The following is a 27932-nucleotide window of genomic DNA, read 5'->3' as shown; positions in this document are numbered from 1 at the left end:
CCACCTGCAAGGTAAAAATGGCAAAAGATCATGGTTTCAAAAAGATTTGAATGCCTGCACAGGTAAGAGGTTTTTGTTTTTAGATAGTCTATGCACCAGTTTTGTTAACAACTAAAAAGGAAGTCTTTCTTTAAATAGGAACACTAGGATGCTGTAATTATACCCCCTAAACTATGTTGTATGGAGCCCTCATATATATTTAAAGCCCCAGTGAGATAGCAAATAAATAAAATTTCTGGGAACAGAGTTGTGGTTTTGTTCTTTATTAAAAAGCCCACAAACATACATTCTCTTTCAGCTCCTGTGCAAGCTGTTAAAGCAATTAAATAGAATAAAAATCATCTTCCACAGACATTGCAACAGAACCTGTAGGACTGCAACAGGACCATTATCTCTAATGAAGTACATGAGTCACATCAATCACATCAATTTAAATTGGATCAGGTCATTAATGTACCACAATTTTTCATGTCAGATGTTCCCATTTACACTGTATTTGAAATGAATGTGACGCATACATACTGGAAACAAATCCTTTAAGTGCATTTGAGATTATATAAATACATTCTATTCTACGCTGCATTGAGAAGTTCTCTAAATACCCCAGTAAGGCAAGATGGTCATCACTCAAATCGACAGAAATGGAAAAAAACAGTTGCAACAAAAAATGAGACTTCAGTTACATTAGACACCACTAGATACAATTATGAACTACCCCTGGAAAGGTGGTATGTGTTACATTTTGGTTATGCGAATACATTAAGTGGAAAAATTTTAAAAAATAAATTTATTGCTCTATTTAAATATAGTTTCAAAACATCATGGCAATCCATTGCAACAGTCTTTCATGAGTAAGGCAGAGAAACTCAACATCCGTACGGTATTTATAAAAACATACACCTTCATTAATATCCCCTAAATAACTAAAATATACAAAGCTTCCTGCCTTGCATATTGTCATAAAACATGATCCACACACATTTTAGAACTTAAACAAAATCTATAATATTTAACCAAAATATCCAATATGACCACAACAGTAAGCATTAGATATTCAAGATGTAATTAAATACATTTTAGTTTGTTCATTATAGGAATGGTTGCTACACTAAACATAGGCACAGTGAGAAATTTTATGAGGCACTAATAGGACTTGAATACCTAACTGTCCTTTGCGCTTTTGACAATCTCCCCTTGTATCCTTTCAATAGCATTCTAGAACAGCTATCAGTATTACCAACTCTAAGCAGTCAGACTTTAAAAAAAAAAATTAAAAAACATTTTCCTTCTTGTATAGGGGACAGTGTTTTTACATGTGCTTCCTGGGAAAGTTTAACATACAAAATTTAAGCTATAGAGATGCATATTATTAAAAACACTGTAGCATAAGCTTTATCAGTAGATGAGTTCATCATAGATACTCAAAATCTTGTGATAATATTGCTTAAATAGTGTTTGTGGCAGTGTTTTGTGAAACACTTTGCCTCAATGGTCATTTCTCAAATACATACAATCATGTTCTTGTCCGAGTTTTTACTTATTTTCATTTAATTTCCTCTCTCTCAAAACTTGCTCTTCACTAAAGACTAAAAACATTTTTGGAGGTCTCAGTGACAAAAAAATGCCAATAAAACATGAAAATGCTATTAATTTTGCTAGAACAATCTCTACCTGAACTATTTCTGAATTAAAGGGTCTTCATCAAATATACAAAAGGAGAGGGAGAAAGAGAGGAGAGGTCTAGTTGATTCTAAGATACTACTTCAGCCAGAGCCCAGATCAACAGCAAGCAAGTGGCTACCATCGGATGGCTGTTAAATGGACTACAAAAAAAATGAGTGTCCAGCCCAGTTCCCAGCGATTAGGTATCCAACTCACTTTAGCTGTAAGCTCTCACTACAAGGCTGCCAGACCTCAGCAAAGAGGTCAAAGATTGAATAAGTATGCAAACTGAATTACCCCCCCAATATTAGATGTGACCCCTCCAGGCCGAAGTTAAGCACATGAGCAGGGCAGTGACGGAAGGTGGAGGAAGATTCTGGATTAAAAACTAAAATTCTATACTATGTGCAATGATAGTAGAATCATCTCCACAATGCCCCCTTCCCTCCTCCCACCCCACATTTGTGAATAAGCCACCCTCTGGGTTAGAAATGTAAATTTTAAATTTTCATATTAAATCTCTCTTCCTGCCAAGACTGTCAATTAGCTATCCAGTTGCAATATGGGCACCTGTCCACTAGAAATGGGAGAAATATTAACGTGTAGCACATAACTGCTACCTCTTCAATGGCCTCTCAGGCAGAGTGCACTCCACTGTCAAAAATCACCTCCCAATCTGACCTTCCATAACATATTGGTACAGACACCCATTAAGGATTCCCAGAAACTTACTTGGCACCATTGCAGGCACCCAGAGAGAAGTAAACTGCATCAGCTTTAGGTTAAAAAGAGTCTTAAATTTAACATTTTTTTCAAAGAAGATTCTAGAATGAACCATTCTTAGAATAATTCAACATTACACTATCATAGTACAAAACTATTACAGTACTTTATACACAAACTGCAGTAAAACTCATACAATCCATGTCTGATCAAGCTATAAAGGCTTTTTTCAACACAGGTCAATACCACAGTTCTTCTTTAGACAAGCCAAGGGGACTAACTTCTAATTTCTACATTTCTAATTTCTTCATGTGATAGCACAATATCAGTACTGAAGAAGACACAAAGCTGTTAAGTGCCCTTCCACCTGCTGTTTTGTTGTTGTTTTTTTTGGTCAGACCGATTCTAAACTACATTTCATATGGTGGATCATGGATCCTTCTAGTTTCATGAACCTCACAGTAAAGATATTACACGCATGCAAAGCCTTTTAAAAAAAATCCAAAAAACAGAAAGCAGTGAGCTGTTGTTCAGCAGCCATCATATTGCTTATGTAGCTATAAAAATCAAGTCTAACCCAGGTAAATAAGGAATGCTGTGTCATTAGGAAAAATCAGAATTTCTAAGTTAAAATGAAAGAGCTGTTGATTTTAAGGCCTTCCCTGGGGAAAAATGAAGAAATCAATGCTGTCTCTACGACCAAAGTGACATTTGACCAACATCAAATCAGCCTCGTTAACACAACCACCACTTTTGCTGCTTTGGACTTTTAGGCAGCCAGATATAAAATGAATTTTCCTATGGGCTCCAATGCTGTTAACAATGAAACAACTTTAAAATGCCTAGACACACAAAATGCAAAAATAAAGTTTTACAGGATTTTATATTTAGACCTTAATATGACTAAAGTACTGAGGTATTTCTATTTGCAGTTTCATGTAAAACTATCACAGATTGATCAATTCAGAGCAAAATTCCCACCTGAAAGTCATTGCTTACTGTAAGTAAACTCTAAAGTGTAGTGGGGCATTTAGACTAGTTTATGCACTTGACACATTCACTGTTCAAGATGTGAAGGAGCCTCTTATATTCCATAATACACACACAATAGGTCCATAAAGCTAATGAAATGCAAACAGAATGGCTTAAATTATTTGCAAAATAAGTTAGATGAGAAAAGTTACTGAAGCTCCAAATTCTGTTTAGCATAAAATAGGATCAAAGATGGGTAAAATGTTTCAGTTGAAAATATCCACAACATCCATGGAAATACAAATGTAAGATTTACATTTCTATGTATTCTTGTCCCTGAATGTAACAAGAAGGTAGGTGAGGAAATTCTTTGAACTACTGTGAAGATGAAAATGGGAAGGAACCGACTTATGACCTCCAGAAGGAAGAAGGCAGATAACCCTTTGGTAAAGGAATTTCCTTCCGCTGCAAACATTTCTAGGAAAACAAAACAAAACAAAGTCAATTTAGAACCAATGCAAGCAATTCCAAACCTCCAAAAGAGATTGGCTACATTATGGAAATATCTGCACCCAATAGGACTCAAGTTATGTAAGAAACTCTTCCACTGAAAAAGCCTGCTATAAAAGCAAGAAAAAGGTCCATCTAGCCCAGTATCCTGTCTTCTGACAGTGGCCAATGCTAGGTGCCCCAGAGGGACCAAACAGGTAATCATCAAGTGATCCATTACCTGTCCCTCATCCCCAGCTTCTGGCAAACAGAGGCTAGGGACACCATCCCTGCCCACCCTAGCTAATAGCCATTGATGGACCTATCCTCCATGAATTTATCTAGTTCTTTTTTAAACCCTGTTACAGTCTTGGCCTTCACAACATCCTCTGGCAAAGAGTTTCACAGGTTGACTGTGCGCTGTGTGAAGAAATACTTCCTTTTGTTTGTTTTAAGCCTGCTGCCTATTAATTTCATTTGGTGATCCCAAGTTCTTGTGTTATGAGAAGGAGTAAACAACACTCCCCTATTTACTTTCTCCATATCAGACATGATTTTATAGACCTCTATCATATCCCCCCTTAGTCATCTCTTTTCCAAACTGAAAAGTCCCAGTCTTAATCTCTCCTCGTACAAAAGCCATTCCATACCCCTAATCATTTTTGTTGCCCTTTTCTGAACCTTTTTCCAATTTCAATATATCTATTTTGAGATGGGGCGACCACATCTGCACGCACTATTCAAGATGTGGGTGTACACTGGATTTATAGAGAGGCAATATGATATTTTCTGCCTTATTATCTATCCCTTTCTTGATGATTCCCAACATTCTGCTTGCTTTTTTGACTGCCACTGCACATTGAGTGGATGTTTTCAGAGAACTATCCACAATGACTCCAAGATCTTTCTTGAGTGGTAACCATTAATTTAGACCCCATCGTTTTATATGTATAGTTGGGATTGTTTTCCAATGCGCCTTACTTTGCATTTCTCAACATTGAATTTCATCTGCCATTTTGTTGCCCAGTCACCCAGTTTTGAGAGATCCTTTTGTAGCTCTTCCCAGTTTGCCTGGTCTTAACTATCTTGAGTAGTTTTGTATCATCTGCAAATTTTGCCACCTCACTGTTTACCCCTTTTTCCAGATAATTTATGAATACATTGAATAGGACTGGTCCCAGTACAGACTCCTGGGGGACACCATTATTTACCTCTCTCCATTCTGAAAACTGACCACTTATTCCTACCCTTTGTTTCCTATCTTTTAACCAGTTACCAATCCATGAGAGGACCTTTCCTCTTATCCCATGACAGCTTACTTTGCTTAAGAGCCTTTGGTGAGGGACCTTGTCAAAGGCTTTCTGAAAATCTAAGTACACTTTATCCACTGGATCCCCTTGTCTACATGCTTGTTGATCTCCTCAAAGAATTCTAGTAGATTGGTGAGGCATGATTTCCCTTTACTAAAACCATGTTGACTCTTCCTCAACAAATTATGTTCATCTATATGTCTGACAATATTGTTCTTTATTATAGTTTCAACCAGTTTGCTCGGTACCGAAGTCAGGCTTACAGGCCTGTAATTGCCAGGATTACCTCTGGAGCCCTTTTTAAAAACTGGCATCACATAGCTATCCTCTGGTCATCTGGTACAGAAGCGGATTTAAATGCTAGGTTACAGACTACAGTTAGTAGTTCTGCAATTTCACATTTGAGTTCCTTTAGAACTCTTGGGTGAATACCATCTGGTCCTGGTGACTTATTACAGTTTAGTTTATCAATTTGTTCCAAAACCTCCTCTAATGACACCTGGGACAGTTCCTCAGATTTGTCACCTAAAAAGAATGGCTTGGTTTGGGAATCTCCTTCACATCCTCAGCTGTGAAGACCAATACAAAGAATTCATTTAGTTTCTCTGCAATGGCCTTTTTGTCCTTGGGTGCTCCTTTGTTTTTAAGTAAGAAAATCACAAACTCCTGTGTCTCCTAGCTTCATATTTATTAAAACTAATCAATATTTGCAAGACACTTTCAAAATAAAGTGTATTTTACACCTTTGCAAAATATTTCTTCAAAAGGATGCCTATGATGGGGGGGACAGAGGGGCAGTTGAGAAGGGAGAGGTTTCGGAGTCATAATCATCAAGAAGACTGAACAGACTCAGTAACAAAGAAGCCATATAAGAATGGAGAATGCATCAAAAAGTCATAATCATGGACCTTTTGGGAATCAGAAGGTAGCATGGGATTTGCTGACTGAACAATACATCTTTAAGAAAAGGGAAAAAATAGAGACTTTCAAGAATTTAAAGAGAATGCTTTACCTCCAAAAATTGCTTAAGCCGCATTAAAGAGCCCATCTGCCCAGAGATGGTGATTGCTTCAATCCTGCAGGGAGATCAACAAGAGTGAGCTCCAAAACACAAACAGAAAAACAGCCTTGTGTTATTTACATGGGGGAGAGCTTGAGAACACTAATGAATATAGAGCTAAGAGGAAATGCTCCTAATTCTGAAAAAAAACTGACAGAAGTTTCTTTGTATAAGGTTTATATATATAGGTGTCATACCTATGAAAATAGTCTTCTCTGATAAGTAGCAGCATCTTCCAGAACTGGACCTGGTAGTGTTTCATGAGCGCATTGCCACACACCTGGCACACAAAACCATAAAGGTAACAGAGATCAGAATTCAGAACTGGGCCTTGTAATTGAGAGAGAACTCTTACAAATTTGTACAATACAAATGCCTCAAGAACTCAGGCAGTATAGTTTGAACTCTGCTGGCCATCTGCATCTTGAATCACACTCCAGAAATTCATCTGGATTGCCACAGAACAAGAGAAGACTCCAAATCCATTAGAACCCAGAAAAGAAACATCTGGATTTCTACAATGTCAGGGAATGAAGCGCCCATCACTAGTGACAATTTCTGCAAGCATTTACCCCAATTTCTGCAACCATTTGCCCCAATTTGCAGAGTTCTGGTTTTCTATTATATTTGATCATATTCCTGTATTTTAATGCCATATATTCCAAGTTAAAGAAGCTCAGCACGTTCTCTTTCCCACCCCAACATCATCATCAACACCACCTTGTTTCCTCATCATTCACCCATGCACAGTCCATGGCGCCACCTTTGAGATCTCCTTCCTGTTCAACAATATCTCCCCAAAATAATTCTCTTCCTTACCCATTTTGCCAGTCTATTCTCTGGTCATGTCCCCCTTTGACTATTATAGCAGTTTCTTTTCAACTCTCCCCATGGAGCCCATTCAAAATGGATCTATCAAAACCACCCTTTTTTTTCCCCACTCTGACAATACCTCCCTGCTGTCACTGTCTTGCATCTCTCTGGTAGCTACCACCTAGTTCTGCATAAAGTTCTCTGCTCCACTTTCAAGGCACTACAAACTTCTGCCCTTATCTATACCTGTCATTTTCTACAGAACTCCTCCTCTTGCTGTCTATGTTCCATCCATGCTTCTTTACTAGCCTCAACTTGGTCTTCATCCATTACCAGCTTGGTGCCTTATTTACGTACCTTTGTATCTTAGGATCAGTCTCCCAATTAATGCACACCAAGCTCTCTCCCTTTCTTGCTGTAAAAGCCCACCTGTTCTGTGAAGCAATCTAGTTAGGATGGCCATATGGCATAAAACGTTCTGCACTGTATTGTACCAGCCAGTGCCAGTACTAGTGAGTTTGGGCTTGCCAAGTATATGAAGAATAAAAATAAGGAATTAAAAATATTGATGAGCTTAATGTGAACTGCCTCAGCTGCTGAGGGACCAAGTGTAATAAAAAGCCAAACACTGCACTGTGGGAGTCCAGCTTTTTAAACAGATAAAACTGAAATCATATCACTGAGGGAATTAAAGGACTCTTTAGAGCAAGGGTCTCTGAAAATATACATAAGCCTCCTTTCAAAAGCGTGGGGAGGGGTAGAGGAGGGGTGAAACTCAGGCCATTTATAAAAAAACTGTCATGGCTACAGCCAGCAGCATCTGAACGTATTATATAGTAATGTCACCAATGCGTCTTATGGCACCTCACTGATGGGAGGACCTAGGGCCAGACTTTTAGACTAGTTCCTCATCCAACTTATTTATTTTGCTAGTGAGGCTCATGCCAGGTAACATCACTTACCTCTAAGAAATCAAAGAGAAGTGTAGCTGTCACATCAGAGAGAGGCTCCATGTTCAACATTTGAGCCAGCCAGCGCCATCCATGGCCCAGCCCATGAGGGTGAGTCTAAAGGAACAAGAAAGCAACTCATTGTATGTTTGATAATCTTGCAAAATATTGCCACCAAAAACATTACCAGATTTTTCTCCAGTTCCACTTGCTCTCCAAGGGACAGTTATTTTGGGACAATACTTTGTGCATTTTCAGAATATTTTCTGATAGAGACTCTTATAAACATGCAGACAAACCCTTACTTTGTATTTTTAAAGGAATTTTTAAGAACAATTTCAAAACATACTATTTAAAACATAATTCATCAAAAGCTGGAACTGTTTTAAATTAGTCAATTAAAAAAATTCAAGTTGACAGTCCCTTTAAACACAGTTTGTCTCTATTCACAATGACTAGTTTAAACTTAAGTCTGGATCAGTTTTAAACCACATTTTAAATCAGTTTAGTCAATGCTGTTCCTATCCCAAGAATTAGTGTTGTAATATAACATTTTTAAAGCACCATTTACATACCACTTGTTTGTTTCCATAAGGCCACCGTAGTTGAATGATAGCCGCATAAAGACGGATCATTCCAGACATCCGTTTAAGGAAATTATCCTGCTGTTCTACCTTGGAATCCTTAACTTGATAACCAAGTATCCTGTATATTGGAAGAAAGACACTAATATTAATATACCAAACCAGGTTCACTGGTTTCCCAAAGTGACCCCAATTCTCAGTCTTCTTTAACAACTCTCAAATTTAACATCAGAATATGCTAGAGCTGTGCAAGAATTCACATGAAGGCTACTTATTAAACACTGAGCTCAGTAGTCCAGTGTCTTAAACATACTGAATATTATGGACAACACTTTTTAAAAGGCCACGATTAGGGAAAACATCGATAAACATATATCCCTTCACCAGCAAAAAATAAATAAAAAGTTGGATAAGCAACTACGCTAAAAGTCTGGCCCTAGATCCGCTCATCAGTAAGGTGCTACAAGATACACTGGTGACACCTGAAAGTTTGAACAGCATGAAGGGGCAAACGAATGTTTAGCTGGCACATAAATACCTTGCAAGGCCGGTTACAACAGTGCCATGTGAATGCTTATCATCACTTTCAGACACACTATAAGTGAGAAGCAGTCAGCATTATCTCCCGTAAATGTAAACCAACTTGTTGGTCTTAGCAATTGGCTGAACAAGAAGTAGGACTGAGTGGACTTGTACACTCTGAAGTTTTACATTGTTTTGTTTTTGAGTGCAGTTATATAACAAAAAAAAAAAATCTACATTTGTAAATTGCACTTTCACAACAAAGAAATTGCTCTACAGTATTTGTATGAGGTAAACTGAAAAATACTATTTCTTTTGTTTATGTTTACAGTGCAAATATTTAAAATAAAAAATATGCACTTGATTTCATTTACAACACAGAATACAATATATATGAAAATGTAGAAAAACATTCACAATATTTAATAAATTTCAATTGGTATTCTATTGTTTAACAGAATGATTAAAACTGTGATTGTGATTAATTTTTTGAGTTAAACACGTGAGTTAACTGCAATTAATCAAAAGCCCTAAAAAATACTATTTCTTTTTTACAGTGCAAATACTTGTAATAAAAAATATAAAGTGATCACTATATGCTTTATATTCTGTGTTGAAATTGAAATCAATGTTTAAAAATATAGAAAACATCCAAAAATATTTAAATAAATGGTATTCTATTAACAGTGCGATTAAGATTGTGATTAATAGTGATTTTTTTAATCGTGTGATTAATCAGGATTATTTTTTTAAATTGTTTGACAGCCCTAGTTGAAACACTATTTTTGGGGGGTGGAGGTATTTTAGCGGCCATAGCATCCACTTAACAGCAGACAAACCAGTGACACTGCTTCTAGACATGCTTGGCCTGATCTCAGATTTCCAAGTAATGGCAATCATCAGTGTAAAGCAATAAGGTTCTATTCTGTACTGGATACTTCAAAACTAGATCAGTAAATTATCCTTTGAGGAAGTGGAGGGGCAAATGAGGGTTAATGTAAGAAAACATGTATTTCTTCAATTTCCCTACCAGCTGCTACTCTCAGCCCTTACAGAGCTCCAAAGAAGAGAAGTTATATGGAGAAGTTACCTCTGATACTCTTCTATGGGAGTCCCCTCCTTGAACGCAGGATAAAATGGTACAGAGTAGGGGCATTTTTTGTGCAGGTGAGCTAAAATGAGGTCTCCCACCCTGGGGTGTAATTCCCAGATTCCTGAAGCCACCACAGCAATTGGGAAAGCTGCCTCGTGGTGAGAAGCCACTTCCTCCTCTCCTTGTTTCTGAAAACATTAAAGATACACACACACCCCTTTCAAGTTAATGCTCAGCAAAGATAACATTTTAATTTATTTTTTAGTTTACATATATCCTTTACTGAAGGCTCCTAATGCTTCTATATATTCCATGAGCACGCAGCTACCCAATATGGGAGGACAATACAATCTACATGTCCTTGCCAGAGGCCCATAAACCCTTCTTCTCAGGATAAAGAAAATGAGTAAGTGATTAGAGGCACTATTTACAAAAGCCTGCAGTTAAGGTTACACAAGTATTTTCATTCTAAAAGGACCATTTTCATATGCTTATAATTTAACCAAGTTTTACCTTTTGAGCTAGAATTCTGCACATTTGTGGTCAGCACAAAAGCAAGGGTTATTGATTGATTTAAATCTTCAGCAAATGCAGCTAAAGCCATTTGAGAATGGAGAGTAGAAAAAAAACAACACTCCCTATAAAAAAAAGGGGGCAGCATAATTTGAACAGCTATAGCCCCTCAAAGGGAAGTGTTGGAAACTTGGCAGGGACATAGTCCCTAGATTGCGGATGTGTGTTTCAGTGGCCCAGTGAATTCTTGTTTCAAATTTTGCCAAGTTACAAGGTTTTCAATAGTGTATTTTGAGCATGTGCATAGGTTTGTGCTACATGATATGCTAAATATCACCCTACATTCCACTGGTACTGCACATGCCTCTGGTTTTTTTTGTTTTGTTTTGTTTTGTTTTTTAAAAGTGTGTAGGGAGTAAGTTGAGGAGTCAACGGGGCCTTGCCTCCTTCCATAAGACATGAGCAAGTGCATAAAGAAAAAAGCAAAGCTCCTCTTTTTCCTGGGCCAAAAAATATAACCCCATTTTTTCTAATAGCGTGAGCATAGCCTGGCAGGTGATAAGTTCCGAAGACTTTTGTTTTCAATAGTTAAAGAGACAGGTCAGCATCCCAGAGAATCTCCAGAAGCTATGGCTACCCTCACCACCCCAATAAGACAAGGTGTCCTCACCACAAATTTCTCCGCCAGTTTGTAATAAACAAAATCCAGACCCTGTGGATGTTGAGTCACCGACACAGTTCGCCCTCCAGACTGAACAGACTTTCCAGAGAGAAGGTTATTGATTTTGTCAAATATCTCTCTTAGCTGAGAGCCTGTGAATATATCATCAATAGTGCACGGAGAGACAGAATATTAGGAAGTTGCCAACAAGCAAGCCTCAACCAAACCACATCAGCCTCAGTAAAGCTAGCACCAGATTCTGAAGGGAGGGGGTAAGAGTCCTGTTAAATATTTCTAAGAGCTTGGCTACACTTGCAAGTTAGAGCGCATTAAAGCAGCCCTGGGCGCCCTAGCTCACTACCCATCCACACTAGCAAGGCACGTAGAGCGCTCTGACTCCACAGCTGGAGCGCTCCTGGTGCTCCACCTCAGCGAGAAGATGAACGCTTGCTGCGTCTTCGCTGAAATGCCTGGGCGTCAGCGTGAATGCGGTGTTGCATTACTGCGCTCTGATCAGCCTCCAGAAACGTCCCATAATCCCCTTAAGTCAAGTGGCCACTCTTGTCATTGTTTTTGAATCGCTGCAGGAATGCAGATATGCCCTTTGAAAGCTCCGTTTCTGACAGCCGGCTGCTTATCTGCTCCAAGACAAAGTAACCATTAGTGTGGAATGCTGTGTGAGATGTCTGAACTTACAAGACAGCATGCTGACATGCTCTCAGCCCCCAAAAACCCACTCTCTCTCTCCCCCCACATACACACAACACACTCCCTGTTACACTCTACACCTGCCCCCCCGCATTTGAAAAGCCCCTTGCAGTCACTTGCATGCTGGGATAGCTGCCCATAATGCACCGCTCCCAATGCCGCTGCAAGTGCTGCAAATGTGGCCACGCCAGTGTGCTTGAAGCTGTCAGTGTGGACAGACTGCAGCGCTTTCCCTACTGCGCTCTCCGAAGGCTGGTTTAACTCAAAACACTCTACATCTGCAAGTGTAGCTATGCCCTAAATCTGCTCACTAGAACTGAAATGTGCTAAAAATCAATAAGATCCCTCCCAGCTGAGGAAAATACCCTCCCAACTGCAAGTAAAGAGTTCAAATAACAAAGATCGGGACTCCATCCACATTAGCTCTCCAATGTAATAGCAATGCAGAGATACAGGGCAGGCTTGATGTTCCCCTCAGATATTTAAAGGTTAACAGCATCTCAGCTGGGATTGTTCTCAGCATTTTCCTGACCTGCTATGGATGAAATCTGGCTCACAGGAATGCTGGCTGCTTTCTGGAGATCCATTCTGATATTCTTCACCTGTTGAAGATTGTAAAAAGCTGTTAAAATCACTTCAGACAAGAGACCTGATCAAGCCCAAAGAGGCATATCACCACAGGGAAGACACTTCTCATGAGTGGCCCAATTCTACAAGGATGCAGTCAGCACTAACTCCAACTGATTTTAATAGGAGTTAAAAGCACTCTCACACAAAGGAGGCATTCAGGTCCTTGCAGGATTGGGCTGAAAACGCTGATCAAGTTCGAGCACAGGAACATACAACACAAGATGAACGGTACATTGAACAGCTTCAGACTAATAAATGAAGAATTCATTTTGAGACAGCAATGTGCCAGCCTCCTTGAAGATAAAAGGAAGATATGTAATTGGGACTTGATGACACTTCATTCTGCCACAGTCATTGCTGTGCGCATCTTGAAAAGCCTGAGCATGAAGTATCTGATTTTCCAAGATACATACAAGTGTGTGTGTGTGATGCATTGGGAGGGCAGGAACAAGTCTATAGTATCTAGGTTTCGTTCTGCTACAGTATTTTTTAATTGGAAATTGAGCAGGTGCTCAGCCCTTAAGGCAGCCAGAAACTTTTCCTGCAGTATTTAAAAAAACAAAACAACAAAACAAACAAAAAAACCAGTACTATAACTGAGAAGTGTTAATAAAAAATAAATTCCCGTGAAAGCACAGTAGCTGCTGCTTAACATTTTACTGTCTCAAGGTTTCAACTTCATTGAAACCTAAAAGCTTCATTGAATCAATGTGATTTGTCAATACTCCTCCCACACCTGACATTACTATAATCCATTTGAGAATATTGCCTGCTGTGGAAATTTACAATTTACATATGTGATGTGAGAGGCACAAGTTGAATTAAAAAAAAAAAAAAAAACCAACCATTTTCTCACCAGGAATGAGAGAAGAGATGCAGAAACAGGATTGTTTAAAGGAATGTTTTTCAAAGTCTTTTGTGGCATTAGCTACTGTTTAAGGACTTCCTGGCAGCCCCAACTCCAAGTTATTCACTTTTTTGGGTTTAAGCCAGATCACAAATATACACAGGACAAAAATCTGCTCTACGGCAGACTTTCAAAATTTTTTACGCACCCTCTTAAAGAAAGGGATTTTTTTGACAGGTGAATAAAGCATTTATTCATCATAATCTTGGTAAAAGATGGATGAGTAGGTTTTGCAGGTGGGCTTCTAAGTTTTCAGGGCCATTCTGAAGGCTGCTTTACATCCCACTCAACATAAGTATTAGACAATAAACAAGTAGAAAGACAGGGGAGGGAGGGAGAGAGTTTTCCTAACAATATTTATAATTTGGATTTGTAGAGTAGCCATACCTGATTGTCTTTGCAGTCAGTCAATCCACTAAAGGAAGCAACACACTGGTCAGAGGCATCCTGCAATTGCTGATACCACTGCATTGTGCTCTCCTCTGCCTTAACCTGAAGTCCTAATACTAGACAAGAAAAGCAGTCACATGAAAATACACTATTACCACAACGAAGACATCAGAAATCCTAATGTTCCACAAAAATTATCAAGACTCAGAAGTTCTGAGCAGCTGTTGTTCTTCCCCAACCAAATTTAGAAAATCAATTATACCTGACTAAGGCTTTGCAAATTGTACAAAAGTCCACCCTTTGAAGACTGATCACTCCTGTGCCTGGATTTTTTGAACTTCAGTTACAGACAAACAGTAAGCCATTCTAGATGCACATGGTAGCAGGGGTGAGGAATTAGAAATGGCTCCCTTTAATAATCCATGCATGTAACCTAGCACACATCATCCCACCAGGTTCTCCCCTACTCTATTAACGGTCTGTGTCCCTCCTGTCCCAGCATGATGTGTATTGTCCAAGAATGACTGTTTTTGCTTCAATTAACATAACCAGTTTATGAAACATCAATTTCAGTGTCAATGAAGCTTTCTGCCAGCAATCCCATACCCACATTAGTTCTGTTTGACCTGAAGCCTACCCACGGTGATGCTCCGGCAGCCTGTGCATTTCTGAACCAGTGTTTAGCGTGGCAGTCCAATGGAACTCAGTAAAGTAAGGTAGGTCTCACTGGAGCTGGACCTACCTTCCTTCTGCTCTTTCCCCCGTGGATGTTGTGCAAGGACTGGAGTCTGGGCCTTCAGCTGCTCTTGTTTCTGTAACTCCTTCTGCCTCTCTCTTTCCTCGTCTTCATCCCGCTTCCTTTTCTCTTCCAAAGCTGTGGCAATTTCTTGTTGCATGCTAGATATTAACCCTCGCATTTCCTGCAGTGCTCGCTCAGTGTTGGCTACATCTACCTGAGTAGGGAAACCTCTCTACCAGGAAACAAGGAAAAGGCAAATTAAAGTTCCCCCTACCAAAAGGCCAATTGAGGGCAGGCTGCCCCCAGAACAGCACCTAGATACTTTGTGTAGAAGCTGTGAACCTAATGCACATGCGGTCTACTATCCTCAATGTGCAATGGCAGCACCATTCTACTGGAAAGCCCAGACTGCCTCCTCCAGAACCAGTAATTAATTCACACCACCAGTCAAGAGAAGCAAGTTCGTGGCCTTTAGTCATTTCCTGGTACACAACAGACAAGGCAGAATTTCTGCCTCCTATGCCTGTGTAAACCAATTACTGAAGACTTCTACTTACTCTTTTACAGTCAAGCTCTAGATACAGAAAGGGATCCACTGCAATGTAGCAAAATAAAATAAAAAAAATAAAATACCATCTTACTTATTATAACTAAGGAAAAATAACCACCTTTGCAAACCTGACAGACACAGAGTCTAGTGATGGGGCCAGACAAGACTCTCAATACATTAGTTCCATTAACAGGGTTGGGTAAAACAAAAAGGGATCATGCTAGAGAAGCAAGTCCATGTAGCCTGAATATCCATTTCCCTTTAACTCCACTGGGAAGAGGGTTACTTTAAATGCCAGCTAAAGCTGAAGTTACAAGACATTTATGATAGACTGGAACTGAGAACTAACCCAGCCCATGCCAAATTTTAGAAGTGTGTCATTGGTTCACTCTGTCTCCCACCTTTCATATAGAGAAGAGTAGTTTTGTGAGAAAGCCTAGATGCTATAGGAAAGCTTGTGAATGCTGGAACCTACTGAACACTGTGCATCATTGAATCTCAAACAATTGTTTGACCAGCCACTCCAGTTCTAGCATGGTCTCAGAAAAGAGAGATATCTAACGTTAACATTTTACAGTATATTTAACATCAAGTGTCTCTTCTCCAGTAAAAATCCCCTTAAGACTTTTTCAAGGAAGCATTTAAAGTGCATTGAGAAAAAGATTCTTTCTTTCAAGATTAACCAGTGCACAAGAACTGCATCTACAAGCTCTTCTGTGGCAACATAAGATCTCAAAGCACCTCTCAACTAGCTGACTTAGTGTCTCCCTTCAAGGAATAAGAAGCTAACTTAAAAGAAAAGGAAATCTAGAACCTCATTACCTCACTAGTGGTGCGAATGAGCCCAGACACTAGCCCACAGATCTGGTTGCCACGGTTACTGAACCCTGAGAGATCTATCCGTGGCAAGTCTTTATGTCTGTAGTTGGGGTCAATCTGCTGGTTAAGCTGCAGCACCTCTTCCTGGATAGAATAGAGGCGGCGTAGCCTTTCCTGGCCTTCTTCCTTGCGCAGACGCTCCAACTCCTCCTGACGCTGCCTCTCCTGTTCTGCTTCACGAAGCTTCAGGTTTAAAATCTGGAGAGGAGGAGAGAGTGACAGTGTAAAGATAAGCTACATAAATAAAGCTTTTCTCACAACACTACCTATACAGTCCCTGCATGCTACCCACAAGCAAGGATGCTCAGGAAAATCTGATTAAAAACTATGTTCCAGTCACTCCTCTTGCTGGCCCTGGTTTAAATCCCCACTGCAAAAATTCTACAAAGCCTTTAACAGCATGAGCCACACTACAGCATACTGGTGCTGTTACCACAGGACTCAACGTTCTGGAGGCAGCAACAGTCTCAGGGCGAGTTTGAAGAATTTAGTCCAAATATACTCCCCGTCTAGAGAGAAAGATTTTAGCAACATCCAAAGGAAGGACAAATCCTGCCTGCTCATAACATACATTGACTGCTGCCGAGCAATGCAGGTTGGGACACGGCAGTTCCAGCTGGTATCTCAGACTGTTTGGCCAACAAAGGGACCAGCAGCACACACAAAAAGCAAAAGCATATTCAAGTTCCTGATCATCACCCTGGAGTTTCACAAATCAAACTGCAGGTAAAGTTATTGGTACTGCAGCTGGGTAGGAAATGGTTTTCCTGTCCTGAAGGGAGGGGGAAAAAAAGATTTAAAAAGTTTTTCCCTTTCCACATCAGGATGAAACAGAGACCTTCCAAATATTTTTGTAGAAAATCGGAGAGACCCACCCCAGAATAGCCAATAACTCAGTGGTTAGGTCTCCCACATCCCAAGAGAGTTCCCTAACTACCAGGCTCTTTGCTATTGCGGAGTGGGTCTGTCTCAACCTCTCCTGTTGGAGCTGTTCCACTTCGTATAAAATATTCATTGGGGGGGGAGAGAGAGACAGACAGACACTGACTGAGACTAACTCTATAACCTGGTGGTTAGATCGCTGACCTGCAATGTGGGGGAGACAGGGACTTGAATCTGTGAACCCCTAACCACCGGGCTAGCAAGTCAGACAGGCTTTCCCTATGCCTCTCTCCAATCTCAGCCTCAAAAGTCTTCCTGATGAAAGTTTCACTGAACTTTCCTGAGAAAAGTCTCAGTTCGGACAAATCAGCATTTTCCAACAAAAAATGTTTTACTGAAAAATTCCCCACCAGCTCTGTGGCTGTTTTGGAGCATTGGTCTGAAATCAAGAAGATTAATCTGAGTAAGGACAAGTGTAAAGTATTTCACTTAGGAAGGAAAAATCAAATGCACAACTACAAAATGGGTAATAATTAGCTAGGCAGTAGTACTGCAGAAGAGCATCTGGAAGTTACAGTGGATCACAAATTGAATATGAGTTAACAATGTGATGCAGTTGTGAAAAAGGCTAATATAATTCTGGGGTGTATTAACAGAAGCCTCATATGTAAGACACAAGAGGTAACTGTCCTGCTGCTGTACACTGGTGAGGTGTCAGCTGGAGTGCTGTGTCCAGTTCTGAGCACCGCACTTTAAGGAATACATGGACAAACTGAAGAGAGTCCAAAGGAGAGCAACAAAAATGCAAAAAGGTTTTACAAAATCTGACCTGTGAGGAAAGGTTAAAGAAACCTGGTCATATTTAGTCCTGAGAAAAGAAGGCTGAGAGGAGACCTGATAAGTCTTCAAATATATTAAGGACTGTTATAAAGAGGATGGTGATCAATAGTTCTTCATCTCCACTGAAGGTAGGACAAGTAGTAATGGGTTTAATCTCTAGCAAGGAAGATGTAGATTATATATTAAGAAATTGTTTCTAAGTACAAGGATAGTTTAAGTACTGCAATAAGCTTCAAAGGGAGGTTGTAGAATCCTCATCATTGGAGGTTTTTAAGAACAGGTTGGATAAGCACCTGTCAGGGAATTGTCTTAGGTATACTTGGTCTTTCCTCATTGCAAGATGATTTATCAAGGTCCCTTCTAGCCCTACATTTCTATGATTTTACAACAAGAACACATACTGCTTAATATTATTTATTTTACTTTAAATGGTTTTAATGGATTATAGTAAATTTAAGACATAAAATAGGAGTAATTTCAATTTTAAATCTATTGATTTTTAAAGAGAAATGTATTTAATTTAAATATAATCCATTTTAAAAAAAATCTGATCAGGACACACAAGAATAGTACACGTCTCTGTTTATACATTGAACTAAAAGGTTTACTACCACAGAACAAAAGTGAAGGGTGGACAACATCCTGACAAGTTGGGTTACAATGCCTCAATGGCTATGGACATTGTCCTGAATAGTTATATATTAAGGGCTAAAGCCCTGGTCCATCTGAGGTCAGTAGCAAACTACCTTTCATTTTAACTATGATTCAGCCACGAGTGAAATGTAACTGCTTCTATTCCTGCAATGTAGCAGAATGTCCTAAATGATGAACATTTCACTGGAATATCTGCATTCCCATGGGGATGTAGCAAATATGTGGGGCAGCACTGCAATGTACATTTTCACTCTACATATGTGTTATGCTATGCATCACTAAAGCAGTTAAATCTGTGCAAGTCCTAGCTTCCAAACACAGGCCAACCACCCTTTCTTGTAATAGCACTACCCTTTCTAAGTTCAGACCTTTGCTCTGTGTCGATGTTCCTCTTTCAACTTCTCCTGCTGACCCTGGGCCTCCCTAGAGCTGAAATACAAGCAGAAGAAAATGAGGGATTGTTCTGTTCTTCAAAGGACTTCGAAGGATTCCCCACCCTCTTCCCCCAAGACATGCTCCGGATGAAGTACAGTCTATGGACACACCAGAGAAGCTATTTTTAAATTGGTTTAAAGAAGAACTCCATCAGATGCAATCTCTCTTCATCCACTTACTGAAAGCTGGAATCACCTGAAAAACACCCTGAAAGATAAATACCAGTAGGACAGTAAATGCAAAGATGCTGCATATGAGATTTTCAAGCATAAATCACAGAAGTGTTAACCCCAGAGTCCTGACAAAATTCCAAAAGGTGAATTACACTCTCCATTCTTGATCAATTAGATACAACAGCCTTCACTTCCTGTCCTGAACTACTGCTGTGTACTGTTAAATAAATGTCTTTTAACACCTCCAAGTTCCTATTTAGTTTACATAGGGTCCTGTGGAAAAAAATAGTATGTGAATCTGTAATTAAAGACTATCACAACACATTTCCACAAGAAGCCCAAATTAAGGATTTTTGAACTTTTGAGTGCTTTACTTTGCAACCTTAATCATGTGTGTGTGAGTGAGAGAGAGAGAAATTTCCTAGGTTTTAAAAAACAGCAAACTGAAAAAACAAATGTCATCACATGTGGATCATCAGCAGGGCTGGAACCTTCAGATCCACCGCAGTGACCTCTTCCACTTGATCTTACAGAATAACTGATAGTGAATAACTATCTACTATTGCTATGTGAACCAGCACTGGAGTGAGATGAGACATTTTGCCAGTATATTTCATAGATATTTGCTGATGGCAGAGAAACAGTGAGATTCAGGAATCTTGGGTTCCATTCAGGGTGGATTGAAATCTTCAGCACAAGGCAGACCCCTGGTATGGAAAACTTCAGGCTAAACAGCTAAAGCTTTGCAAAATTAAAGCAACTGAAAACAGGATCTTAGAATGGGAAGTGTTGGGCAGCCTTAATAATAGGTAGTGCTACCAGCTCAGCCTCCAATAGAGAATACTTGTATCAACAGATAGTGAGTCAACTTTATACTTTAATACCCATGTGTAAGGCAGCAAGTGACTTCCATGTACTTAAATTCTAAACCATAACGTTACATTAAATTTTCTTTACTTGTAAAACCCATGTGCATGTTTGAGCATATGATCACGAAGGATAGTTTCTTGATGTATGATATTCAACAAGACATACAAAAACATCTATTAGGTACCAATTCATTCACAAATCTCAACAGAAAGTAGCTTTTTTTTTTTTAATAGGTTTACAGATCTAAGAATCAAAACTCTATTTAGTCAGTCTCCAACAACACCAGTTAGTTGCTGCATTTCTAAGAGGTCACATAAGAGAACTACCCTTACCTCTTCTCCATCACTTCCTGCAGGTCCTGGTATTCCTGATGCTGTTTTAATTCCTTCAGCTCATCAAAGCGCTTCAGCTGCTCACTCGCCATATCAGAAACCGCTCTCACCATCTGTTCTTGCTGCTCCTGCCTCTGCCTGAGCCCCTCCTGCGGATTTCAAGGAGAAAGGAAGAGCCTTTCACATACACTATGCATTTTGAACACAGCCCTGTGACTTCTAATGAAGGGAGTAGGCTCTGGAGGGCCAGATTTCACATAAACATCCCCACCAGAGACTTTGTCAGAGATAGGAACTGTGCTACAGTAATCACTGGGATCTGCATACAAGGTAATGCAAGCAAAGCAGCACAAACTAGGCCAAGATAACCATATTTTAATTTAGGGGTTATCTGCTTATCCCCATTAGTTTTGGTGGATCATCATCACATTTGGCTACGTATTACCCCAGTGATTCAGCATGCCTTGTTACCTTTCCTTTCAACCTATGGACCTCCTTGTACATCCATATGCAGCCTTCCACCTCTGTAACTTTAGATGGTAGAACAAGAAGATGGACTTTGTGGTCTGTCTCCAGCAGACTAAGATCTTCATTGCCCTGTATGGACAGCAGGACAAACCAAGTCAGTGACAGATTAGATCAGTAAGTTATGCAGGAAACTAGATAAACTGACAATCTTTCTCTAGAAAATAGCATGCACCATAAGAGACAAAGGAGTCAAAGCAGACTACTGCCTATCTAGCGAAGGTTCTTATACAGCTCCCATCTCCACAGTACTTGAGTGCCTGACTATCTAATGTATTTATCCTCACAACACCCTGTGAGGTAGGGAAATATTATCCCCATTTTGCAGGTGGGGAACTGAGGCACGGAGAGACTAAGTGACTTGCTTAAGGTTACATAAGAAGTCTGTGGCAGAACAGGGAATTGTATCCAGGTCATTAAGTCCCCTGTCTCTCTTGTATTTTACCTTTAGATAAAGGAAAGTGACTGATGGATCTCCAAACTATTCATTATTTGATAACTTTCATCAAGGAAACTAAATAGCACAAGTTTAATCTTGCCTCACACAATCTCTCCAAAACCTCTTGCCCTCTTCATTGCACAACCTGAGAAAGTCAGCATTCTTTTTGAGGGAAGGAGACCAAAACTGAATGCAATATTCAAGTCAAAGACATATTGGTTTTAAAATGCCAACTATCACGCTTTTAGCAATTAATGACTGCTATCCATTAAGTACAAAACAGTGAACTGTCCATAATAAGATCTGCCCTGTGTCTTCCCCCCACCCCTAAGTCTCTAAATTAGCTAGCATCTTGCAAATGCATGCAAAACTCAAATTCATTCCCTAGATGTGAATTACTTTGCAGATATCTGGGTTAAGTGGCAGCTGATATTTTAGATGCCTCAATACCAAGCCTGAAATGCTCTAAAAAGATGTAGATCATGTTGCTATGTTGGTTAAAGGTTTGCAAATCTATCACGTTTTCTTGAGTTATAAATATTTAGCTATTAAACAGGACTCCACACCAGGCCCCAAAGAACCACACTTATAGCCTTCTTGTACCTAGAGAAATAGTCACTTACACTCATGCTGCTTTCTAACACTAAGTAATTTTTAAATCATGGTAGAACTTCACCAGATGCTCAGATCCATGTGGCATTACTCAAGATGGCTTCCTTAGCAAGTTCTTTCATAATTCTACAGGAGGCCAAGCTGCTGCAAAAAAAATCTCCTAACTCAATTTGACTGAAAGTACTTTATTCACTTTCTGTTTCTCCACCCCATTCTACATCCAGTCTTCAAAACTTAGCTGTTAATTGTCCTATTTCCTCTCCACTCTACCTTGTAACAGGGGCCTAACAGCTGTAAGTAACTTGGAAGGACTTTGGAGAGCAAGCAGGAGAAAGCACAAGATGCACCCATTCATTTTCATTAAAAGCCTAGATTTACACCCCACAGTCATCCTTCCTCCATATTATTAGATCTCACAGTGACAGCCTGGAGAACTAATGTTTTTATACTGCCAAATTGAGTTTGACATCTTTCTTCAATAATGTCTCCTACTGGGCCAGATGCACTCACCCTTCCAACTCACTATTTCCAGTTAACCTATCCAAGAAGCTGAGTACATTCACTGTTAGAACAAATTAACACATTAGTACTAGTAGACCATTGGATCATCCTTGATCAGGCAGATTAAGGCTAAAGACCACCATGCTCTTTCCCTAGCTGCTTATATATGGGTTATTAGTTAACTAGCTACCTTTGATTCACTGGGTGCTGCAGATGAAAGTGGTGAGGAGCCCAGCTCGCTGGCAGAAGAAGTGGTCTTTGCAAGGGAGGGCGGCTGGTCATCTGTATGAGGAATGGATTCATTGGGTGTTGAACTTCGGGAGAGAGGTGTTTCCTGTAGAGATTGGGAGATCACTCGATCCAGCACCCAGCCAGAGTAGGATGACAACTTGGGAGGGGACCGGCATCCTTCCAAAATATCCTAGAGAGAGAGAGAGAGAGAGAGAGAATTTCTTCTATGAGCATGTAAACTCTATACCAGAAACCTACTGACTGCTATACTTACCTACATGCCTCCAGCTTTCATCCAGACCACATCACACAATCCATCGTCTACAGCCAAGCTCGAAGATAAAACTGCATTTGTTCTTAAAACTACAATACCCAACTGGTGATGTGAAGAAACAGACTGACAGAGCCAGAAGGATACCCAGAAGTCACCTACTATAAGACAGGCCCAACAAAGGAAGTAACACCACTAGCCATCACCTACAGCCCCCAACTAAAACCTCTCCAGCGCATCATCAAGGATCTACAACCTATCCTGAAGGACGATCCCTCACTCTCACAGACCTTGGGAGACAGGCCAGTCCTCACTTACAGACAGCCCCCCAACCTGAAGCAAATACTCACCAGCAACTATACACCACACAACAAAAACACTAACCCAGGAACCAAACCCTGCAACAAATCCTGGTGCCAACTCTGTCCACATATCTATTCAAGGGACACTATCATAGGACCTAACCACATCAGCCACACCATCAGGGACTTGTTCACCTGCACATCTACCAATGTGATATATGCCATCATGTGCCAGCAATGCCCCTCTGCCATGTACATTGGCCAGACCAGACAGTTTCTATGCAACAGAATAAACGGACACAAATCTGACATCAGGTATTATAACATTCAAAAACCAGTAGGAGAATACTTCAATCTCCCTGATCACTCAACAACAGACTTTAAAAGTGGCAATTCTTCAACAACAACAAAAAAAATTCAAAAACAGACTCCAACGAGAAACTACAGAACTAGAAATAATTTGCAAACTGAACACCATCAAATTAGGCCTGAATAAAGACTGGGAGTGGATAGGTCATTACAAAAACTAATTTCCCCATACTGTTACTCACACCTTCTTGTCAACTGTTTGAAATTTGCCACCCTCATTACCACTACAAAAGTGATTTTTCCTCCCTTGGTATTCTACAGTTGAGAATAGCCTACTTCCACTTTAATTGAATTGTCTCATTAGCACTGACCCCCCCAGACACACACTTGGTAAGGCAACTCCCATCTTTTCATGTACTGTGTGTATATACCTGCTACTGTATTTTCCACTCCATGCATCTGATGAAGTCGCTTTTAGCCCATGAAAGCTTATGCCCAAATAAATTTGTTAGTCTCTAAGATGCCACAAGGACTCCTTGTTGTTTTTGCTGATACAGACTAACACGGCTACCGCTCTAAAACACAACAGTTTAACTTTAAGAAAAAAAGCTGATCTTGAAAAAGCTCTGATCAGGTCTCATTCACAAGGCTTCATTGTGCAGATACCAATATTACATGATATTACTGTGTCAGCCCCAATACACCATTTGTCTTCTCCTCCTACACACTTCTCCGCACTCATTTCCTTGCTGCCCCCTATGCATGGAACACCCTTCTTGAGCTGGTCCACACAGCCACTTAATCTCTCCTCACTTAAATCACTCCACAGGGTCTACTTCTTTGATATTATGCCTACAAGAAGCCAGCTAAGTGTATGTCTAAACTAGAAATGCTGCAGCTGCACCACGATAGCGTAGAGAGACTACAGCGACAGAAGGCATTATCCTGTTACTATAGTTAATCCACCTCTCTGAGAGGGCAGTAGCTAGGTCAATGGAAGACTTTGTCCGTTGATCTAGCAGTGTCTACACTGGGGCTTAGGTCAGTTAACTACGTTTGTCAGGGGTGTGAATTTTTCATACCCTTGGTCGACATAGCTAGGATGAGTTAAGTTTTAGGTATAGACTGGGCCTTAGTCATCTACTTATTTATTTAACTTATCCCAGGAGTAACTACTCATGTATTAGAGGCCAGGGATCAAATGGTAGGAAGGAGACACATAAGGTGGAACTGAAACTGGGTATTGTTGTTGGGGATCAAAAAGACGACGAATCGGAGGGGAGAATGCAACATGTTTAATTTGTCATCAGTCAACGTTGCTCTAATCGTCTTGCTTGTCTGTTGTATTCTGTTTACCAGCCTCATCTTTGTCTTTTTTATATTGCAACATCTTATAGGGCAGACACTGTATTTTTCTCAGTCTGGAAAACACCTAGCATAGTCAACACGTCATTACAATTTAATTAATCTACAGATAGATTTGGGAACAGTTATGGAAAGCGCCAAAGAAAGGTCTTGACGAAACGTAGTTCAAAAGGAAGTTTTATACACAAGGAGTAGTAACGTCCTAAGGGCCAAATGTACTGGCCACATATACTCAACCAAATCAAAAGCCCCACAAACTAGGACCACCAGCCAGTAGGTCCATTCTTGCATACCAACAAGGGATCTACTCACCAGGCAGAAAATTAAAAATAGATCTGTCTGTAGCTGCCAGGTACGCCGCAACACCACTTAAGAAAGAAGGGAACTCTGTCGTCAACCCAAGTCTGAGAAGTTTTATTGAATATTGAACAGAGTGAAAAATCTCTCAAGAAGCCCAGCTCACTGGAAACAAACTTTGCACTACAGAGATCACCACCAATGATCTGAGATTAACTAATACACTGGGTGGGAGGGAGGCAGAAGTCAGCTATTTCATTAATTGCTTTAAAAATGAAGCCAAGCGTAAAGCTATAATACTTGGGGGTTTTGAGGCAACAATAAGAACTAAGTAGTAGCCTGAAGGGCCAGAAGTTTTCAGAGTGAGATCTTTATATAAGCCACCAACTATAAAATACTGCAAACAGGATTTCAGACAGCACCAGTCAGGACACATGCACGAAGTAGTGGCTCATAAAACCTCTGTTTACACCAGTGGGTCTTAGTCTGTGAGTTGCCAAACACTTTTGATCAGTGACCTAACAAGAATGGGTAAGAAGCCAAACAAGTCAGTCAAACTGATCACCAGAGCAGGGCTGGCAGGACGGGTCCAGCACCCCCATCCCCTGCATGTGAGGGGGGAGTCCCCGAGCAGGGCCGGGCGGGGGTGGGTCCAGCCCCGCCCCTTGTGTGTGGGGGGGTCCCCGAGCAGAGCTGGGCGGGGGCGGGTCCAGTCGTGTCCCCCCCATATGTGGGGTAGGGTCCCCGCAGCGCTCCCCCACTCCGCACTCACCTCACCCCGCAGCAGCCAGTCCTGGGAGTAGCTCAGCTGCCCCTTGCTGGAACCCTTGAGCGCCTCCAGGGTCTCCCAGCGATACCGCTCCGACGGCATCTCGACCCAGCCGCGGGACCGCCGCCGGCCAGCTCCACCCCCGCCAACCGTCACGCATGACGAGGACACAATGATCTTTGACCCCCTCACACTCCTTCCGTTTCCGGGCACCCTAGGCTCTCCTCCTGCAGTGGGTGAGGAAACTGCAGAGGCGCCTGAGGGGCCCCACAGCGCCCCCTAAGGGCGAGCACGGAACTCTGCAGTCCTCAATGGGCCGCCTGGTGCAGTTCTGCCTGTTAAGCCCCCATTCGCACCCCGAAGCGTGCTCCCGCTGCTAGGGGCTGCCCCCAGGGGAAACAACTGCTGTCTACGCCTGGTGAAATCCTGGCTCCAGGCAAAACTCCAAACGGTTTAAGTGGCGCTCGGCTTTCTTCCTGGAGTGACCAGCAGAAGCGACCCCCAGTCCAGTCCAGTCCAGTCCCCCTGGCCAGGGCAGAGCATGAAGGGAAGAGCCCCTGCCCAGGCACAGAAAGCCTCCAATCCATTATAGTCCTCTGGGGATAGGCCCACCTTTTCATTACAAACACCCAGGTTTGTTTTATTGCATTGATTACCTGGTCAAACGTGGGAGGCAACTCCTCCAGTGTGGCTCCATACAGACACCGTCCTGGAGGAGGAGAACAACAGTTACAGCACATTTGTCAGGACTGGCTTGTGATTCATATTATTCCCATGTACAAGTCTTCATTTTTCCCAAAAATCAATATTGGCACCAGTCTGTTTGCTGAAGGTTTCTCACGATACACAAAAATACTTCAAACAGAAAAATGTTCACTATTTAGGACTAGAGCTGCCCCAGCACAGAGGTCTGCTCATGTGGATCCAGTTGCAAAAGCCAGCCCTTAGTTTATAACTCTTAAGAGCTAGGAAATTACACATAGCAGACTTGGCCCAGAAGTGCCTGAGCTGAGTTTTTTTCTGTTAATTTTATGACAGGTTAGAATCTACATAACCTTTCTTACATTTATTTCTCTCTATGCGTAAGGTAAGAGAAGAGTATCTCTCCTTAAGGGATCAGATTTCAGAGTAACAGCCATGTTAGTCTGTATTCGCAAAAAGAAAAGGAGTACTTGTGGCACCTTAGAGACTAACCAATTTATTTGAGCATGAGCTTTTGTGAGCTACAGCTCACTTCATTGGATGCATACTGTGGAAACTGCAGAAGACATTATATACGCAGACACCATGAAACAATACCTCCTCCCACCCCACTCTCCTGCTGGTAATAGCTTAAGGGATAACTTAATATCCTTAAGGGATAACTCCCTCAGAGAGTGATGCCACTATTGCTCCAGGAAAAAAGATCCCTGAGGCAAAAGATGACCCATTTGGTATCGTGTATTTAACCGCCTCCTGCTGGGATTGCACTGTATAATTTCACCTTTGGTAAATTAAGAACAAAGGTCGTTCTGTGGCAGGTTGACTCAAAGTTTGCCATGGCATCCATTTAAAAAAGGTGATGTGTGCAGCAACAACCAGCCTACCAAAACCGCACATTCAGTAACTGTTTTCAGTAGAACTCAAAACAGCCATTTCAGGCCAGATTTTCAAAAGTTAAACCTAATCTCTGTTGAATATCTGTCCTTAAATATCAAAATGGGAGCTGCTGGGTGCGAACCTCTTGAAAAATTGCCCTCTAGCTGGACATTGCAGATCAAATGTCACTAAAGGAATCTTACAGAGTATGGTGAAAGATGTAGATTAGTGAGGGCATCCGAGTTCTCTCTCTGGCTCTGGCACAAGTTTCACAAGTGACCTTGGACTAATAATTTCATTGCTCTGTGCCTCAGTTTCTTTATCTGTAAAATGAAGATCATACCAACTGGAGGAAGAAGGCTAATGCCATGCTGAATGTTTACATTGCTTCA

The 27932-nt window shown here is 40.8% G+C and overlaps 1 protein-coding gene across 1 annotated transcript; it reads right to left on the bottom strand.

The window, feature by feature from the left end:
- Nucleotides 1-247: 247 nt before the first annotated feature.
- On the bottom strand, nucleotides 248-26102 carry GLE1 (GLE1 RNA export mediator). The gene is made up of 16 exons (XM_084650534.1): nucleotides 25966-26102; nucleotides 22609-22839; nucleotides 20813-20938; nucleotides 20342-20490; nucleotides 18900-18960; nucleotides 16099-16353; nucleotides 14730-14958; nucleotides 13985-14103; nucleotides 12593-12662; nucleotides 11362-11504; nucleotides 10176-10366; nucleotides 8555-8684; nucleotides 7992-8096; nucleotides 6414-6496; nucleotides 6169-6232; nucleotides 248-3834 (listed from the first exon to the last, which is right to left on the bottom strand). Exons 1-16 carry the CDS (start codon nucleotides 26062-26064, stop codon nucleotides 3766-3768), a joined length of 2124 nt encoding a protein of 707 aa, XP_084506660.1. The 5' UTR covers nucleotides 26065-26102; the 3' UTR covers nucleotides 248-3765.
- Nucleotides 26103-27932: the final 1830 nt, after the last annotated feature.

This window comes from Lepidochelys olivacea (assembly GCF_965140295.1).
Source record: "Lepidochelys olivacea isolate rLepOli2 genome assembly, chromosome: 16".
Taxonomy (NCBI): domain Eukaryota; kingdom Metazoa; phylum Chordata; order Testudines; family Cheloniidae; genus Lepidochelys; species Lepidochelys olivacea.
The sequence above is the reverse complement of the archived record's forward strand: the minus strand, read 5'-3'. Positions and strand labels throughout refer to the sequence as shown.